General features: G+C 37.1%; 1 protein-coding gene across 2 annotated transcripts in view; it reads left to right on the forward strand.

Moving 5' to 3' along the window:
• The window catches only part of SLC4A10 (solute carrier family 4 member 10), a 121,115-nt gene that overhangs the window by 79,439 nt on the left and 20,895 nt on the right, over positions 1–20,781 (forward strand). For both annotated transcript variants that reach the window (XM_086466115.1, XM_009958455.2), the window contains exons 8-15: positions 2,674–2,831; positions 3,705–3,792; positions 4,296–4,442; positions 5,027–5,127; positions 6,538–6,712; positions 6,898–7,031; positions 8,203–8,448; positions 19,301–19,406. In XM_086466115.1, coding sequence (XP_086322241.1) covers positions 2,674–2,831; positions 3,705–3,792; positions 4,296–4,442; positions 5,027–5,127; positions 6,538–6,712; positions 6,898–7,031; positions 8,203–8,448; positions 19,301–19,406 — 1,155 coding nt within the window. The remainder of the gene's footprint in view (positions 1–2,673; positions 2,832–3,704; positions 3,793–4,295; positions 4,443–5,026; positions 5,128–6,537; positions 6,713–6,897; positions 7,032–8,202; positions 8,449–19,300; positions 19,407–20,781) is intronic.

The following is a 20,781-nucleotide window of genomic DNA, read 5'->3' on the forward strand; positions in this document are numbered from 1 at the left end:
TATTGTGATTTCTTGCTTTAATTTTGTTCCATATATTAATTTCATTTATCTTCTACAAAAAAAGCATCTTTGACTACCTCACATATTCTCTCCTTGCTAATCTGTCTCCCTTGGGCTACTTCTAATATTCCAAACTTTGGAGTTGATTCAAAAAGCTGGCTTAATTTGAATACGGCACTGAGACTGTGTTGATTGTATTGGTGCCTATTTATGAATAATGTGAGACACGGCACTAAAAGCTGTTTGAATGTTACCTCAGTAGCACAGAGAGGAAGACACGGTTTCTGATGTTGGTACTTGTAAATGTGTCATTACTCTTCCTCTGGGGACACCACGGGGACTTTGTATTCAGGGGGTGATACGGAGGTGATCTGTCACAGCACTGCTTTAACCTGTGTCTGAGCAGGATGGGAATGGTGGTTTACAACTGCAGCTGGCTGGTCTGTGCTTCTTAAGCCAGAGGCTGAAGGGAACCCTAGTTGTTCTGAAATACGAAATGCATAAAGAGTCTGTACCTGCATCCCTTCTCATGGCAACGTTTCTATGCTCCACATGGAAACAGTATTTCTGTATCAAACCCCGATTCGGTGCTGACAGCTTGGTCTTTCAAACACCGTGAGAAATAATTGGCTTGTTTTTGAATACTGGTTGGCCCTGCTTATAAATAAATTTGATTAATATGTGTCACAGCTTTCCTAAGAAGTGATGTTGGGTGTTTTCTGTTTGTCTTCATGTCAATTTATGTTTGGTTCTGAGGGAGGCCCCCACCACTCTTTTCAGTCCTTGAGTTTCCCTGGAGGGGAATGGCCTCCACATTTAGTTTTATGTTTAATCAGAGCTTACTGGGACTGTTTAGTGCCAGGTCATGAATGCAGCTCAGGTTAGGGTGCAGATTAAGATGCACATGAAATCTCTCCAGCTAAAGACCTCTTGGGATAAGAGGTGTGTGATGGATAGAATAGATGAAGCGTTTGAAGGACGTAGCTTCTGACATGGCCCTAAATTCACTCCAGGACCACCTCCACTCTCATTATGTAGCAGAAGCTACTCCTGGGGTTCGGGTGTATTTGCCCAGTTTGATGCTTCTCTGCCAGCTACTTTCCTTTTAACTGGTGCTCTGTTCACTGCCTGAAAGATTTTGGAATCTCAACCTGATAAATAGTGCAGGAAACATATCTGGAAATTCTTTCTGGTAGACAGGAGACGGGATGTTTCTTTCAGATTTGAATCTTGATCCTGTGATCTGCATGTTAGTGGGACCTTAAGGTGACAACTGTGGTGTGTTGTAGATGAGATACTAGTTATTAAATGTTAAATCCATTCACAAGGTAGAATCGGTACAGAATGCACATTGCTATATGCCTGAAAGACTCCTTCCTGTCTCTCAACTATAAATGACCTATGACACCGAAATTATATGCAAAGTGAACCTGTTTGGAATTTGTATTTAACCCTGAAGAGTTACTTTGTGATTTGAGTGGGGAATAGAATTTACCTCACTGACACTTTACCTTGAAAAAGTACCTGGTCTCCAACCTTCTGGGTTGATCTGGTGCTTGTTTAACTTTGTGAGGTGCTTGGTCATTGTTCTAGATTAGTTTAGGGTAGCATTAGACATATCTCTGTGATCTCAGTGAAATAAGATTTCATTACACAGGCAACTGTGTTATATCTGAATTCTGATTTAGTGCCAGAGCCATTTGCAAGAAAACAATTTTCTAAATATTACCAAAAACTATGCAAACTAGTACTGACAGATGGCTGTAAGATAGACATTAAAATGGTCCACTTTAACAGTTTATATTGGATTTGGTTGCTGTTGTTGTGTTTAGATTAATAAGAGGAAAGCAAATGACAAAATTCATGCATTTTGAAATGTAGACAATACTGGTGCATAATGAAATCAAACATACATTGTATACTCTATAATTCCATGTCGATCTTTGTTACAGAGTAAACTCTAGACTGGTGCTGAGGAAATAAATACAAATTAACACATTCCTAGGCAAATACCTTGAGCTTATATAGCAATGTCATGATGAGCTGTTTCTTTGTCTTTTCCTACTGTCCCCACAAAAGTCAACATCACTGCCTTAAAACTCTGAAATTTTTAATTCTGCTTTGTTCTTTCAATTTACTTTTGAGACAACCGTAGTCGTAGCTTATTTTCTGTTATTAGCAGAAGGACAACCGTCTTCCATGAAACCTGAAAACAAAAATACATCTCAGAGTAGAAAAAGGAAAATTATGTGTCGGTGAACCTGTTCTTCCTCTCATTGAGATTGTAATACAGCAACAGTGAACTATGAATTAATGACTTCCAGAGTTGTTAATTATGAAAAAATAAGTGTCTTCATTTCTTCTACTGTTATGACTTACCGATTCTGTTATGAATTATCAATGTTGTTATGATTGTTGATTAAAAAATACTACTAGGAAGTTAATACTGTATTCTTCACAAGATTTTGAATGGGATTTGTTGTCTTTATAAATTAATTTTGCAGTACTTTAACTATCTTTCCAAGAAAAGTTAATCAAACTATGAAAGACCAGTTCTTTGGTTTTGAGAAACAATTATTTTGAGAAATAATTGAAATAACTAAGATTATAGTATAGTGACCAGGAAGTCCCTGTGAATAGCTTTTAAGTTGTAATTTAATATACTTTTCCCAGGTCGACCTACACTTCATGAAAAAGATACCACCTGGAGCTGAAGCATCAAACATCTTAGTTGGTGAACTAGAGTTCCTGGACCGTGCGGTTGTTGCTTTTGTTAGGTTATCTCCAGCAGTGCTGCTCACGGGGCTAGCTGAAGTTCCAATTCCAACAAGGTACGGTTGGATTTATTTCTTGTCATGTTTTTCTGAGTACCTTGTGGACATAGGGTGATGTGGCCTTCAGCTTTGTCAGGAAAAAAATTAACTTTGTCCCAGCTGAAACCAGGACACATGCATAAGGACACTGAGGGACTGAGCTGGCTTTGAAAAAACTTCTGAAGCCTTTCCTTGTAACCTCCACACAAAAGAAAACACCAAAAGGAAAACAGCAGATTTCTTGATTTTTGGCCAAAAGAAAATTAAATAAATAAAAATTAGAATAATTAAGAATTTCTGCAAAAATCTTTCTTTTAAAAAACAATGTTAGTCAAAAAATTGTCTTTTCCATTTTAGCAAAACTGAGTACTTCAGTTATTTCATTTGAACCTATCCTCTGCATTTTATAGAACCTTACTAGCCCCAAGCCTAGAGTAGAGGCTGTCTAGAGCCTTAATGGGAGTAAGAATGATTTAAAAATTATTTTTATTTGGAGTAACTTTCCCAATATTGCAGTACCATAAAACAGTTGATTCTGTTGAATTAACAGAATTAAATAAATTAATGTTACTGTGTTCCGTACTTGGATTGTAATTGCATATATTTATTATGTAAGATTAGGTTTGTTATGTAAGGAGGTTTTGAGTCTCAATCAAGTCCGACTGTGAGCTTATGATGTATTTTTGGCAGTTTATTTTCACATTTTTTTTCTAACCAGAGCTTCATGTTTAAATGTGTGATGACCTTGAAGGAGATTATATACAGTGTTTGTCTTAGAGGTTCTTCTAGTCCAATTTTTAAATAAGTATTTCTGTAGTATGTATTGTTACTTTCAACCTGCTATCCTTTACGATTCTTTTACAATTTTTAAATTTATCTTTTGTTTTGCAGATTTTTGTTTATTCTTCTTGGACCACTGGGTAAAGGGCAACAATACCATGAGATTGGAAGATCAATTGCAACACTAATGACAGATGAGGTATTTTTGTTCGTGGCTTGATTTTAGTAATTTTTTACTCGCTAAAGAGGTGTAATAGAGAATCTCCAGTATGGAATCATCCAGATGAAGTGTGGCTAATCATTTTAATGATGCACAAATAGCATTCTAGTTCATTTGATGATCTTGTAACAGCCCAGAGTATGCTGCCATAAGGAGGTAACAAAATGAGAAACAATATTCACATGCAAGCCTATCTTCACTGAGAAGATTTAATTTTACACAGTTACTTCCCAGTGGAATTAATTGTAAAACTAAAATATCTAGAACATTTAGCACTCATAAGGGTATTTTTCCATAGCAGCTGGAGCTTCTAGGAAAACTGTACGAGAAACTCTAGTCAGTTGAAGCTGAGATTTGTTTGTTTGGTGGGAACTGCATGAAGTGCATTCTGTTTCAGAGAGAAGGGGCCATTGTGAAAAATGTGGGAGCATTCCTTTCCCTATCTCTTTTTCCTCCTACAAACACTTCTTCGTTTTTCACAGGTGTTCCATGATGTTGCTTACAAAGCAAAAGACCGCAATGACTTGGTATCTGGAATTGATGAGTTTCTTGATCAGGTTACAGTTCTCCCTCCTGGAGAGTGGGATCCAACAATTCGAATAGAACCACCTAAGAATGTTCCCTCTCAGGTTTGTACACTGTAAAATTCTGACACTTTTAAATGATGTGATGAATTTTTGCTAGGTAGAATTAAGTCTCATTAATTTAGTGTTTAGCAGAGTCACTATATAGACATTATGCATGCTCATTTTTTTGTTTTGTTGTTAATTTGCTGATTAATTTGTCTTGCAAGCATACAGTATAGTGATAACATTTTGGTTGTAGTTCTCTCCTGAATAAAGACAGATAGTTGTATCTAAATATCTTACATTCAGGGGTAACTGGTCATAAGCATCTTTGATTATACCAAACAGCCATGGTTTGCTTTTGTTCTAAGCTTATTGCAAGAATTGACCAAAGCAGCCTGGCTTGCTACTCTTTAAAATGTTTTCTGATACAAGATCTTCTGTGATATTATTAATTTTCTTTAAATGTCTTAGACCACAATGCCTTCTACTATTTCCTGTTACAGAACTACTCTACAGCTTATGAAGAGGTTATGTTGATGAATCTTACAGTAAAATTTGCATGTTCGGTCTTTCAACTCTCAAAGCCCATTTCCTCTGCTAAAATTATGATCTGGTTGCTAAGACCCATATTTTCCTTCTGGTAGGAGAAGCGTAAGATCCCAGGAGTGCCAAATGGAACTGCAGCCCATGGGGATGCAGAACACCCTGGAGGACACTCTGGACCAGAACTTCAACGCACTGGAAAGTTAGTGAAAACATGCAAAATCTTAAGTGTTCTAAGTGATGCACTTCCAGAGGAATCGTAATGGTCTGCTGTTCTTTCAAATGACTGGCTTGGCATATGAATTTTTTCAGGCATTTTTCCTGATTTGCATACCACCTAGTTGAAAAGGACAATACATGCTAATTTGCAGAAAGGGGGAGAGGGCAAGAGGATTTGAGTTTTCACATTTATTTATTTATTATATATTTATTGCAAGCTCCTTTCTCTATTATTTATAAAGGTCAGACCTCTGTTAAACTTGATTAACATTTCTTATTTTAGTATAGCACGAAGGAAAAGTTGGAAATAGTCTTGTGCCATATATTATGAATGCTTACAAGTATTTTATAGTTGAAGTTTCTGGGTTGTGCAGAATATAGCTCTAGCATTTCTTTTTTACCTCAGTAAGCCATGATATATCCTAGTACGTGAGTCTATGATTACCATGGTGGCTGCAATACACACACATTGAAAGGAAGAATTTGCCCCAAGGAATACTTATGTTCTCTCATCTAATATGGTGTGCTGTAAGTGCATCAGATGTCAGTGGTTGCCTTAGTGCGGTGTAGTGGTGTGACAGACTTTTCTTTTACCTTGCTGCCTCTTCGTATATAAAAATATCATTCCTGCCTGCATAAGGCTAAAGATTCAGTTGTGGTGTTGGTGTATTCAGTGGGGCAGAGGAGAGGATGGCAAGTCTGGCTGTAAGCCGTTCTCTTGCCGGTGAACCTGGTATTGATGGCTCAAAGGATCGTTCTGGTATTTAAGAGATGGTGGCACATTGTTTTGTGCTTTACCCCAGCATCATCTGATACATTGGGAGCCTGTGAGAAAAAGCATTGCGCGGATATTTACTTTAACTGTATGGTATGTTGTAAGGGAGTGTCTGTTCTAAATATTTGATTATATTTAGCGTAGTATAAATGACAAAAGATGATAGTTCTTGTCCTTGGAAAATGTTGGCCTACATTCAATTCTATCATCAAGTGTATTTAGGAATAGGTTCTCAAATAAGAAGGTCTATATGTAGACATGCGGGCGGGCAAATGGGCATTGTGATAGCTGGCTCATTAAACAATTGCAAAGAATTATTTAGCATAATAAATAACAGTGTTTTATGCATGGGAGCTACAACTTTCAGAAGTTTTGGGTCTGGATGATTAGATGAAGGTTATGTAAAACAAACATGCAAATTATTTTGAAAACACAATTTCCTGATTAAAGTTATCAAGACAGTGTTCCCAGAAACTTTTTTCTGGGAAGGATGAATTGTAAGAGTATGTATCATTTGGTCAAGGAATAATAGCTTCTCTACAGTTTATTTAAAGCAGTGCCGTGTAAGAAAGTTTGGTACGCCTTTTTCATTAATTTGATCTCTTCTATTTTCTTTAGATTTTTTGGAGGATTGATTTTAGATATAAAAAGAAAAGCTCCCTTCTTCTGGAGTGACTTCAGGGATGCTCTCAGTCTGCAGTGTCTGGCATCATTTTTGTTTCTCTACTGTGCTTGCATGTCTCCTGTCATCACATTTGGTGGTCTGCTGGGAGAAGCAACTGAAGGTCGTATAGTATGTGTTAAATCTGAACTTTTAAAACAAACTTACATTCCTAGGTTTGTGGTTAGTATTTTCTTACCATTGTATGAATCACCTTTAAATACTGGTGTTTTGATGTTTAGAAGGCTTCAGACTAAGACATTGTGAAAAGAGCCTGTTTGAAAATTTATGAACACTTCTTTCTGTATCATGTTCAGAGTGCAATAGAATCTCTGTTTGGAGCATCCATGACTGGAATTGCCTACTCTCTGTTTGGTGGACAGCCTCTCACTATACTTGGCAGCACAGGACCAGTTTTAGTGTTTGAGAAGATCTTATTCAAATTTTGCAAGTAAGTGAAGATCACGATATACATCAGCCCTTGGGTGTTATTAGGTAAAAGTAGAGACACTGATCCCAAAGAACAAGATCAACAGTTTGTTTTGGAGCGCACTCCTTAGGCTTTCAGAGTCTGAAAATCATTCAGTGACTGAGACAAGTAAATTAGTGGTGGTGCAGAAAGGTTGATGGGTTTTTGTTGTTGTTCTTGGGTTTTTTTGGTTTAAAAAAACCCTACAGCTGTTTTGAAGGGAATAAGGGAATGCAAGCTTCAGGATGTTGTGTGGGTTGTTTGTTTTCTTTCTTTTTTTTAATTGTATCATTTTCTACTCTGAAACAATACATTTGAATCTGTGGTTTATCTCATCCCTAACTCATGCAAAGGTGTTACCTCTCACCCAAGAAGTAAGTGCAGTGGTAGTCATACAGTCTTTCAGTAGTCACTAGTATAGACCCTGCCCTTCTTCCACGCAAACAGAGAAGGTGTGAGGCATCATGTCAGAACAGCATATCCCCACACTTAGGTTAATATGCTATATACATGACATACCTCTGCCACAGTATGGGTAAAAATTATGTCTGCATCTTGGCAACCATCACGCTTCTCTGCGATCCTCTCTGCTTTTCTGCATCATTGCTGTGATGGGGACTTCTGCACCAAGGTCTCCTGAACCTCCTCGACAACATAGAGTAGGAGGCCCCTCTTAGCACCCCAAAAGCTCTTTTGTCACCTTCAGGTAAACATTTCAGTTCTCTGTGATAATGCCACCCAATGTGTTTGGATCTCCATTATCATATGCAATAAGCATACAGGATTTTGATGAAAATTCTTGTTATAGCTGTTCTTGCAGCTTAAGAAGAAATTGGCAGGTGTTGGCTGCTCACAAGGCAGGGTAGAGGATAAAAGGTGGGTGGACCTTATAAGTTTCATGTGTGACTACTCGAAGCTGCTCACTAACTTCAGTAGAGAGAGAGCTCTCTGTGTCCTGTTCAGTGGGAGGAGAGCTTGGGTCAAGAGATGACTTGATGGTGTCCTCAGTTCACAATAGGTAAATAATTTCTGATTCAGACTGTCCCCAGAATCGTATATGCTTAGGCAAAGGAAATTTTGGAGCTGCCTCTTCTCCATTTACTGTGGCTGGACAAAAGATAAACGGTGTTTCATTGTTTTTTCTTCATTTTAGAGAGTATGGGTTGTCGTACCTTTCTCTGAGAGCTAGCATTGGGCTGTGGACTGCAATCCTGTGCATCATCCTTGTTGCAACTGATGCAAGCTCCCTAGTCTGCTACATTACCCGATTTACTGAAGAAGCTTTTGCTTCTCTTATCTGCATAATTTTCATTTATGAGGCCTTAGAGAAGCTGTTTCATCTCAGTGAGACATATCCAATCAACATGCATAATGATTTGGATCTGCTGACAAAGTACTCGTAAGTAAGATTTCTTGTATTAACACTGAAGGTTTCGTTGATAGGTTATTTTTCCTCTGTGAGGAACACAAACTAGTGCATGGCAGGAAAAGTTTACAGTAGTTGCAAACTTAACATGTGGAGCTATTGAGTTGGGCACGATGCTGGCAGATGGTAGTAGTAGTTAGTGGAGGTATGTGTACAAGCAGTACATGTTTACTTAAGATAGGTAAAAAATATCTTGACTTAAAGTCTGGAAAAGCTTACACACATGCAACTTGGAGGTCCTAGAATAAAAATAAGACTTGGAGGGACCTCAGCTTAGGTCTTTATTCACTTTTTTATTTAATGAGGTTAACTCAATGATCTCTTACTATACCCTTGTACTGATGATTTATAATATTGTATTGGGTGTTCAGGCAACATTTTTATAGCATACCTCTGTATTTTTTTCTCCAAATTGAAATATTAACCTATCTAAAAAGGATAGCATTTGATATACCTTCTTTATTTTAACCTCTCTGGCAGTTAAGGTTCAAGCTCCAAGAACTGAAGTGGATTTGGAATTATTAGGCGCTTCTCAGCAGTGATTGATTTTAATATAATCAACTTGTTCTTAATAGCAAGATTTTTAATACGACTCCATTTAAGCAGCTTTATTGTGCAGTTTTGACAGGTAGTATTCTACTTTGGGAACAAAAATGTGAATGGCTTTAATCAATATAGTTTCATTTAGAAGTAAAAACTCATAGACTTGTTTCTGTGATATAAGAACAAAAATGTTCTTCTAGTAAAGGACAAGACCCTAGTCTGTCCTGAGGCCAGTTAAGCCTGGTCATCTCAGCAACTAAAATGCCATTAAAAATCATTTTCAGAGAAAATCCGCCCCTCCGCTGCCCTGAAATATCTTTACTGTTTCGCTGAACCCATTTGAACCCTCTGCATGAGCAGGGTGGGGCCCAAAAGGAACAATGCTTGAACAGTGCCACATCTTCTGTTCACTGAAAAAACAGGAGTCTCTCAACCAAATGTCTCATTTGCATTTTAAGCTGGGAAAAACAACACACAGCAACAGAGAAAACATTTGAGCTTGGTATATTTTATCACTAGAAAAATAGTTAGCAAATCCTGAATCTGAATGCACATTAAATACCTTAATATACAGAACAAGTTAAATTATAGAAACTGTAGTTCTGCTGTGATGTATGCTCTCATCATCCTGAAAGAAAAATTAATTCTTTCTAACAGTTTAATCAGTAGACAAAGGAATATTAATTTGGAGATAAAGCAATAAACATCAAGAAGAGACCATGCATGCAGTTGAGGTCTTATTAAGTCCTGGTCTTATTTAACTTCACTTAACTTCTATGAAGTCAGTATTTTATTCTAAAGAGCCTCATATAGCAGTGTTTGTGGATTATTTTTTTTCCTTTACCACTTCAAAGTAGTCATCTCAAAGGGAAAGAGAATATGATGTTCTCATACAGTTTTGAAAAACAGATGTTGAAATACTATACAAAATAAAAATCATTCAGAAACCATTTAACAGGTAGAGCTGAGATGTTAAAACACGTAATGAAAAGCATAAACACAAATAGAAATATGGATTCCTGGGTAGCTAACTCATGGTTAGCTGAATCCCATGATATTGCTTGAGATTTCAGAGAAAGAAGATGAACAGTCTTGCTTGTATAGGGGTATAGTGATAGGTATCTCTATATTTTATGGAAGTGTTTTATCATCATAATCCTTATGTTTACAAATAAATGGGTTTGGTTTTAGTTATAATTCCATTAATTAATCAGAATCCCAAACTGATTTTTGAAGGGTGTTGTTTACTCACTGCCTGCCTTTGGTAAGAGTCTTCATTGAATGTAGAATGTGCAGAGCATGCAGAATGGTAAAAGAGGAGGAACTGTCACCCTTCAGTTACAGCTATTGACCTGTCCTGTCCTACAGTGTTGGAATATCAGCACCACGGTTTTGGATTTTTCCAAACACAGTTCCTGAAGGACAAGTGTCTTCCAGATGTTTGGAAGAAAGATTTGACCATTGCCTCATGGTTCAAACACGTATATAGCTATCAAAATTATTTGATATAGTAGTTTTGTACTTACTTATGGGGTCATCATTTCATACCTATAGTCTCAGTTATTCTTTCACTCTGTGTAGATAGCACAAATAAATTGACGTTTAAACTTTTGTGTTACGTTTCACTTCTGGCATTTATATTGTATCTTCTACTTGCAGGAATATCCTGTTTATTATTGATATCATGTCCATGGCAACTGACCCCGCTATACTGAAATGATAAGCTGTAGATATAGTTATAGGCAGCATAGCTCTTACGGGATGTGGCTTATGGTTTTTTTAACCTTAAAACTGATTGTTGGAAATGCCAGTATGCTTATTGATTATCTTGTAAGAGCACATCTGCCAATTCCAAGGATCTATGCTTTGAACACAGCAAAAGCGGTAATTCCAGCCTCTTCTGTTCTCTCCCCTCCCTTCTCCTTCATCTGAGTTTTTCTTAGTTCTTCAGAACCGGCCCCGACAGGTTGGGAGAATGGAAAGATGTGTTCTGTTGGAGCAACTCTACATCAGCTGCCCAAATGACCAGTGCTTTCACAGCAGGCTTGGTGCAACCTGAACTCCATGGGTTTGCTGTGCAGATATGCATATATTACTCTGTCCAGACACAGTGGCCATTTGCCCAGAACGTGAAGGTATCACAATTGTCATCCCCATGGGATCATCACAAGACAAGACATTTCAAATAACCCTCAGTCTCTGCTCAAATGCCTGTACATGTCTCTGTTCCAGAAAGATCAGAAATTAGAAGACGAATAAGCATAAAAACTTACTTCAAATAAAGATCTTGGGTTTGTGTCCTTGAAGTTGGGGAATATTGCTTTCACAAAGAATTAGAAGCTTTTTCTGCAGTGTCTGACTCCAGTCCTTCTACTTGTAGTTTAAATGGATAACAAACTTGGGCTGAAACTGGTCCTGTCCTTAAAGGACCAGCATACTCTGTTACAGAAGCTAATTAGTATCTGCTGTTTTGCTAATTAAAACAGCTGTTTGCATTTACCTCTTTGGGGATTTTAAAGACAAGTTTTTAATTGTGAGTAAAGCCTTGGCAGTTCTTTAATTAGCAATGGGTGAACTTCCAAAGGTTGAGCAACTCATTTCTCTTTGAATACTTAGCTAAAGCTTACGTAAAACTTTATCTTGGATCAGCAATTCTGTGCCAGAAAACTCATTTATGCAGTGAAATCTCTGTGTTTTCTGTATTCTGCATGTTGCCCGTTTAAAAAGTTGATGATATATGGGTCAGGACACTATATATTTCAGGTTTTCAGTGTATGCTGTGGCCCAGCCCTCCTCTCTTCTCCCATGGGCTTTCTGAGGATGCTCGGATGTCCACAGGTGTCTGTCTACATCCCAGTACTGCTGCCTTTGCCCTGATGAAGACATGAGTTTGACCCAGGAAAAGTCATTGGCATGCTCTTAGTTCTGTCCTTTAGAGTATTAGAAAGACAAAGAAAATATTAATTTAAAATGGTTGATATTTCTACCAGATTGGAACCATTTTTCAAGAGAGAAGGAAAATCCATTCTGTATTTTGGGTGGGTTTGAATTCTGTCACACAGTCTCTGTTGCAGGAGTTTGGTGTAAAAGACTGTACTGCATGCATCTCCTCTTATATTTAAGAGTATAGGAGTCGTTACTAATATCTGCCATAACAAACCTTAGAAGGTTATGGAAAGAACATTCAGAACAGTTGGGATTTATTTGTTTAAGAATCAGGCAGACCCAAATATTTCAAAATCAGCTGAAAGTCCTCCTAAAAGATTTCTTAAAAATTCTTATTTACCTTTTTACCATTTTAGGTAGAAGATACAAGTTGAGTTTGTTACAGAATTCTATCTCAAAAAAACCCGAAAATATTTTTTGTTGCCTGATCTAATTAATGTAGAACTAGTCCTGATGCACTTTTTTTTAGTTTTCTTTGTTATACTTGTTTCTTACTCTGTGTTGAGATATCAGCCCTGATCATCGGGTGATCTACTTGCAGGCAAATCCATTCAGCCTTCATGTGTACCTTTTTTCTTAAAACACCATCTTTGCAATATGGATGATTATGAATAACAAATTTAGGAGCTAAATGAAAAGAAGGACCAAGACAACCTGATTTTCAGTGTGCTACTGTGCTGCAATTTTTTTCTTTTTAAACTGCATTGTTTTGAAGGAATTTAAATACAGTAGCTGCATTGCTTATTAAATAAAATAACACATACTTTTTGATCTGGGCGTTTATTTCTCTCTCTTCTCTCACTTTCTTTTTGTTGCTCTGTCTCCTTTTCTGCGCTCTCTCTCCGTCTGACCTTTTTGTATTTGTCATGCCATTAGCATTTGTAGGTTGGCATAGCAACTCCCTTATTTCTGCACTCTCCTCCTCCTGCGTTTTCCTACCCCTGTAGCAAATATATCTCCAGTTAGTGAATCCTGTCTGGAACACTGATGCACATCAGTTTTAATGTGTATATTAAATGTTAGGGTATCATTTTTGCTAGGAAAGGGGAACCCTACAACTGGGTGGATTAAGAACAGAGGTTCTCAAAAGGAAAACAAAATAAGCATTGTGGATGAAAGGAACGTAATTTAGAAAGCAATCCAGTATTCTTTAAAACAGAAGCATTTTAAGATAGTTATCTCCGAATACAGAAGATAAATTATTCCTCAGTGTGAGGTTGCTTAGATCTTGAGACTTTATATACCTTTTGGTTTTTATTAATTCTTTTTTCAGAGTGGTGAATTCATGTTGGTTTTAATAATTCTTTACCAGAAGTTACTCAATTATTAACAGATTACATTGAATAATTTTAAAGTGATTTCTTGGCATAGTAATATGCATATTGCAATCTGTCTTGGTATTGACATGTACTTAAGCATTAGGAGTAGAAAATCCCACTCTGATGTAATTAAGGAGCCAAGATCATGTCAATCTCAGTATCTTTTTGCAGGCTATAGAAACCAATTCTTCTAGGAGGTATTGCGAGGATTAGTTTTGTGCATACCACTGTTTGCACAAGCAAGTTTTAAATCTTTCATTGTCTATATAACTTAATATAAATACATTATTATTGGATGCAAATTATGTTATTTTATACCATGTATTCCTTAAGCTGCAGGTGGAATGAGAAGAGTCAGTGATGATAAGCACAGAATTTCTCATTAGGATCCCAGGCATGTAATTGAATTCAAATTCCTGTAATGATTTCTTTGAGCCTAGATATGTAGATTTTCTTTTCCCCTTCTTAATAATTTTTTTTCTACAATTAAGTAACTGTGCCATATTCTGTGTGTCTTTCCCTAAGAACATCCCTTGTCTTCCCAGAACTGTGCAACTGCCATCATTGAGTTTAACTGCTGCTTCCCTTTTGTTTCTTGACACACTGGGATCCAGAAATTATTTTCCATTTATTCAATTTATTCTAGAAATTATTCCGTTTATTCTTCCCTATGTCTTCCCACCTCAGCTGACTAAATTTTCTTTTTCTCCCCAGGAGTGCCCACCTTGCTTCATTCTTTTCTACTACTCATCCCCTCCACTTTGGACACAGATCTCCTTGTTAAGCAGTTCTCCACAGCATTCAGTCTGTAGTTGGTAGCTGGTCTGCATGATGACTTCAAAATCTAGAAAGGCTTACATAAAATCCTGGGGTGGTTTTGTTACAGTACGTTTATGTGTATTGATACAGTACACCTGAACAATTGAAAATTAAGCTGACCATATAGTATTACGGTATATTATACTATTATATTATTATTAATTTTATTAATTCTATATTTAGTATATTATTTCTGAACCAGCATTATACTGAATCTCTTCTCCTCAGGTGTATGTTTTTTTAACTTTGGAATTGGGGTGAAGTGACATCCTAGAACTATTTCTCAGTGAAAGCTTTCAGATGAATTGTCAGTATTCCACGTAATTACACTACTTTTCTGCACATTAACTTTGATGTATGGCAGTTACATACTATAGTACTGCTAAGAATTCATGGACTGCACCAGACAGCTAATAAAGACCAACCTTTATGAGTGACAGTCAAGGTTAACAAACTACAATGTGATTATAAATCTATTTTCTAGACTTTCCCCTTGACAAAACAGCGTTCTCCTTCTGATGTGCTATCCAAAGAAACCTGATTCTTTGAGATTTCTTTACTCCAACATTAGTTTCTCCCCCTCAGATTTATCCCTCTGTGTCTGTGAAATTATTGTTCTGCTGAGTGCATTGTCTAGGTGCATTTATAGGCTTTTCTGTTTTCCACGTCAGCTTCACCAACTGAACTATATAGACTTCCAGCTTTAGAGGATACAGGTGGATGCCTACTGATGTTCGTGATTGTCAGAGATGGGCTGCTTAGCTTAATGACTCGATGGTCTAATTCAGGATGGCAGATGTCATGAATAAATGAAGAAAAAAATCTTTTCTTGCCATGACAGCTGTGCTTTGAGAGGCTTTCGGGATACTGAGAATAGAACTTAACTGACAAGTCCATTTCCCATCAGTATTAATTATTTTGTCTCCAGTCTCTTCTCCACTAAGACTTTGATTTCATTGTTATGAATATTGAAATGAGAAGGAATACGGTAAACATAATGCCAGGGATATACAATTGTTGTAGGTATGGGACAGCAGAGAAGTCATAGTCTATGATATTGTTGTTGTCCCCTTCCCACAGCAGTTGTTAGACAAACAGAAGGACTCTGCAAGTGCCTATAATTCACGTGAAAAGGGTGTATTTTGAGAGAACATAAACATGCATAGCATACTGCTATTGATATACTTTACTTCATCCTTGTAAATGCAACATAAAGAATACTTATGCTATATTCTATACCTTACTTTTAAAACAAAATTAATGTTGTTACCTTTCATTTCTTACCAACTTCTTATTCTGTCTCTGTTACGTGAGCAGCACACAGCACACTCGTAGAGCATACTTTGTCTTAGGGGAAAAACTTCCTACTCGTATTACCAAGTATGTGTTCTGATATTCAGTGAGACATACTATTTGAACAAGCACATTTTGTAATTTGTTTGTCATACTTCCCTGTTGATTTTTTAATAGTATAAATATTCGTATTGAGCAAATCTCATTCTCTATCTTAAGTAAGCCAGAAAGAGATTTTGCCCTTCTAGGAAGAGGAAATGGTATGTTGGTTAATATGAAGAAGCTGCAGTTGCATCTTTTATAGATCAGATCCTTAGCTAGTATAAATAGGTGTAGCTTGCAATTTGTACGTGCTGGAAAAATAGGAGCTCCAAAACACTGCTTTGTGAATTGGATAGAATCATCAATAGTAAATGCCTCCTAGTCTTGAAGACAACATACTGAAAAATGGCAGCTTATGACAGTTCTGCAGTTTCCTGAAGATTGTCTTGTCTGAAATGGTTTATTAGTCTACCTCAGATTTGTAAGGTACTTTGTAATAGGCTGCCTTAGATCTCTAAATACCATAGAAGAAAGCAGCTTCCACTGATTTCTGCCTAGTTGCAAAATATGGACATTTTAAATACAGGAGGGAGTGACCTGTGACAGGGTTTTTAGTGCCATTTCAGATCTCTCAGCCTCCAGCTGCTGTGAAAACAAAGGCATGAGTCACCGTAGACCCTGTCACATATGTGCCCACCCAAATGGATGTCACAGATACCATGGAGTGTATAGGCACCCATGTTTGTACATCTGAATTGCTCTCAGGAGATCTGAATGTTTCGCAGTAGCCGAAAGTGTAAAGACGCAAAAAGAGTTGTTCTGTCATCAGTGTGATGAAATGGGTATATTATGAGATTGGCAGCAGAGGTTTTTTTTTTTTTTTTTACTGTAGTGACAGCTATGCTTTTGCCACCACAACTAATGTCAGATTCTTCCCTGCCTATATTCTAGCCGTGAAAAACGTAGTTTCTTCCTAGCTGTGATGAAAAGAATAAAATGAATCATTCTGTATCTTTTACCATAAAGAAGATGATTGCTGACTCCTTACCACTAAAAAGCATGGGAGTACGTTGCTAAGTTGGTACTGTATTTGAAACAGAGTATGTTGCTTAGAAAATGTAGGTATATGTATAGTCTCTTGCTCATTGGTAATAGCATAAACACCACATAAATCTCCTGTAGTGGGCAAGTGCTAAGCACTTTAAACAACTTTACAAGAACTTAAGAGCATTTGAACCTCCAAGAGGCAATAAATTTTTACTTATTCCAGCCTTCTGAGTAATATTTTATCAAGAAAACAGATGTGTTATTGTTTAACAATTCAGTGTATTTTTTTCTCCTCAGAGCTGACCTCTCAGAGTAAAAAACAACTATGAAAGAACCTAAAAGTTTTAAAAGATTAAAGTAGAAAGCCTTATTTCATTAATGCAGATCAGTTATGTTGGGAAGTAGTCATCATTGAAGCAATTAGATCTGTTAGAAATTTCACATGTTGATAGATAATGTTTTATGGTCTGGCACTGAATGGTACCTCCAGTTGTGTTTTCTGGGCTGAACAGGGAGTGTCTTACTATTTGCCATTTCTATTATGTTAAGCAATTAGTGTGATGCTGGAAGACAGTTATGCTATGTTATAATCTCACATCAAAATGTCAGTGTTGCCGAAAGACATGTAATATCGAAAACAATGTAACGTTACTATATCAAAACACTGAGATCATTGTTTGAATGATGTTCTCAGTAGAAAGCAGGATCAGATCTTTACAGTTAGGGCCTAATTCTGCACCCAGGCAGTGACAAAAGCTGGGTGCAGGGTGATTTTTGTCTGCATGGGTGGAGTATGCACAAGTCACTTGCTGATGAACAATCTGCCATTGGTAAATGCCTGTGGAACTTGGTAAAGGCCAGACTGGAATGCTGTGAAGGAGGAAGGTGGTATTGATATAGAAATAAACAGGGTGATGATCTCAACCGAAGGTCGATTACCTGAGCTGTATTAAACTGTAGCTTCAATTGTCACGTTTCTGACTAAGGAAATAGAAATTTTGGCTTCTTTAACTTTAAATGTAATTTTGCAGTTTGCAGCAAGTGTAGCTGTACCCTGTAGTGTTGGTGACATGCACAGTCTTCCCTTCTAGAGAGAAAGTGACTGTGATTGAACAGCCCACATCACCTTGGCCTACTGTAATCAAACCCCAATGGGCCATCGCCCAGCATCTGGCCAGTCTGCGATCAGCGATGGACATCAGGGGGCAGTGAGCTCCTGTGCTCACAGGAAACAGTAGTAACCTGAAGTAGCCACCTCTGTATTGTTGCATGAACATCAAATACTCCCTTGCGATAACATAGACGTACCGTTTGTTGACTTTATTATGCTACCGTAGCTCACTAGTAGTGATGCGCTTCATTTAACCCATTTTGTAATATTTTAAAGTATGCATTGAACACTCATTCATTCTTCACTTAGGGCCTGATCCAAAGCATAATAAATGTGTTTGAAACATCCAGTCTACTTCAAGGACTTTTGGCTCAGGCCCCCTGTTTCTTTGAATGCTGTTGCTTTTTTTTTTTTTTTTTCTTTTTCTTTTTGTTCATGGGCTGTAAGGGTTTTTTCATTTCTTTTATAAATAGCTGCATTTAAAATAAAAGCAAGGAGTTGCACAAAGACAACCTGCATCTCTCTATATGTAGGTATTAAATGCAGCTGTTGTCACATGTATAGTATTGTAATAAAAAAAATACAGTGGCACTATTCTGTATTCACAATGTAGATGGTAGAATTTTTTATATAGAAAATATTACAAATCTAGATAAAAATTGTCATTTTGTGGAAAGATTAAACAGCCACAGAGAAAACAGATGGCATAGGTAAGTGAATAAACTGATACTCTTCTAGAACTGGAATGCAAGTGTATGCTTAATGGCTCTCCACTTTATAATCAGATGTTACCCTGTCTGTAGCTACTCCCGAGAACTTTATCAGAGAGTACAGAATTTATTTACAGCCATCATAGACACATTAAAATACTAGCAGGATAGATAGTACTATAGATTTTTAAAGTAGGATTAGTTTAAAGAGAACTGTAAAGCACATTTGACATCTTGGAACCTACAGAGTATCCTGCAGATTTTGAAGCCTTTGTCAACGAAAAAGCCTCCCACAGTTGCTTCAGAGGCTTTAAAGACTTAATTTTGATTTTAAATTGCCTATTTGCAGTATTGTCCTCCCACACTGCCTTGTCATGTTTTGTATGTTAAAATACACAATTTAAAGTGAAAAGCTTGCTTTTGAAGCAGCTGTGGGGAAAGGAAAAACAATGGACACAGAGGTTCACAGAGCCTTTGGTGCTGGCGATCTTGCAGAGCCCTGACGGTTGACCAGGCAGTTTGGCAATTTTGCATGCAAAGGCATTCTGGTGGAGAGAAAGAAAGAGGATACACAGAGTTTGCATTTGAGAAATGGATCAGCCTGGAACTGGGCATAGCATCTAATCCCCGTGTAGGGAAGTACCAGGTATAAGGGGGTGGAACAGGACTGGCATGTTCTCAATTTTACAAACTGCTCAAAAGTATCAATAGAATAGGAGGAAAATAAGTGGAAAAACTTGCTGTGGACAGTGGTTTAAATATGTCATGTTACGTACTATATATGCATATGCACCTCACGGCAAATTATACTATAGTAATAGCACTAGCTACTCAACTACAAACTGCTTCAGAGCATGCATTTACTGAATTCATTTGAACCAAAATTATCTGGCGAAGTAGAGCACAATTTTGGTATGGCATAAAGTTGATAATGTGGATTAATATCTGATACATCTTTTATTATTAAGGAAAAAAATATTATTTTGGCTTTTCAGATGCAATTGTGTGGAACCAGAACATCCTAGCAATAAAACTTTGCGGTACTGGCAGGACTACAATATATCTGCATCTGATGTGCCATGGGGGAACCTAACTGTGTCAGTAAGTGAAATATTGGAACTGAATAAATAAAAGCATAAGCATAAATAATTTTGTCTCTCTTACTGCAGCAAATATATTGAAAAAAATACCATTTTTTTCTGATTATATTTTTTCAGATAAAGCATAAAATTTACTTAACTGACCAAAGATTAATACAGACTTTGTAGCATTATCTCCTTTTGTAAGCATTTTGCAGCCTTTGATAGTACGTATTAAAGAAAGTATGTGCGTTTTGTGTCCTGCTTTGGAAACTTCTTGACACACTAGCACAAGAGTTTGACTGACATTAGGTCTACACGCGTCTAATAACAATGGATTTGTCCTAAATTCTGCCAAGTGGCAAAACCAAAGTTCCCTTGTGTAGAACGTCTCAGAAGGATTTATTTCCCCTAAAACATTCTTACAGCTATTTGGGCTATAAAGGAGAGGAAGGGGAGAAATTTTGTAACACTTTCTGTTCAGTGACCAAATTTCCCTCTTACTAGGCCTTCAGTGTGAAGTATGTCTTAGTTGTGGAATCTTTTTTCCAGGGGAGATTGGGCATGGGGGAACAGGCTACAAACAGTGTGGGGAACTTGCATGGATATGAACTTGTTTTTAAACACTGCGCTTTGCTAGACTTAGAGGATTTATTACTTCAGGTTTGCTGTCTTTAAAGCAATATTTACAACTTGATTAAAATGCCATATTGAGATCAGGCCACCGCTTTTTCTCACAAATGAATCATTCATTACACAGTCAAGGAGAATTGAGTGCAAGAGACACCAAACTGAAGGGTTGTCTCAAAAATATAAATGAATTAAACTCATCATAGGCATAATCAAATGACATGCTTAAAAGCCAATCCAGTGAACTATCTCAGGCAGATACTGTTTTTTTTTTTTTTTTTTCTTTCAAAGGCAGCAATGCAGATGAATTGGTGTCCTCCTATTGTGAGTTAAGCAAGAGCTGCCTTCTATGGCTGCTCTGTCTTGATAGCAAGGACTGCTCCTCAACTTGGTTGGTGTGGCAACAGCACAGAAAGTTGAGAACTGCTGGCCTGAGGGATTCCAGCAATCCAGAATGAATATTCTCAAAATTGCAGCACACTCTAAGAGCATCTGTGCAGGGGCAGACTCCTCCTCTCACTTTCTCAGATCTCTGACAGTGTTTTTCAGAGTACATTTGCAGCTGAGGAGATTTAAAATAACAGATTTTGTTTTAACTATAAATGTAAAAGACTGGCTGCATTATATAAAACCCTTTAAAACTTCTGTAAAAGCTTATTGCTGAAACTTGAATTTACATGGGTAGCAGTATAACTAACTGACCGACTTTTCCTGTGAGTCCCTATAGTTGTCAAAGAAATAACTGAAATTTTTCGTACTTTCATGTA

Source organism: Leptosomus discolor, chromosome 5 (assembly GCF_034619465.1).
Source record: "Leptosomus discolor isolate bLepDis1 chromosome 5, bLepDis1.hap2, whole genome shotgun sequence".
Classification (NCBI taxonomy): Eukaryota; Metazoa; Chordata; class Aves; order Leptosomiformes; family Leptosomidae; genus Leptosomus; species Leptosomus discolor.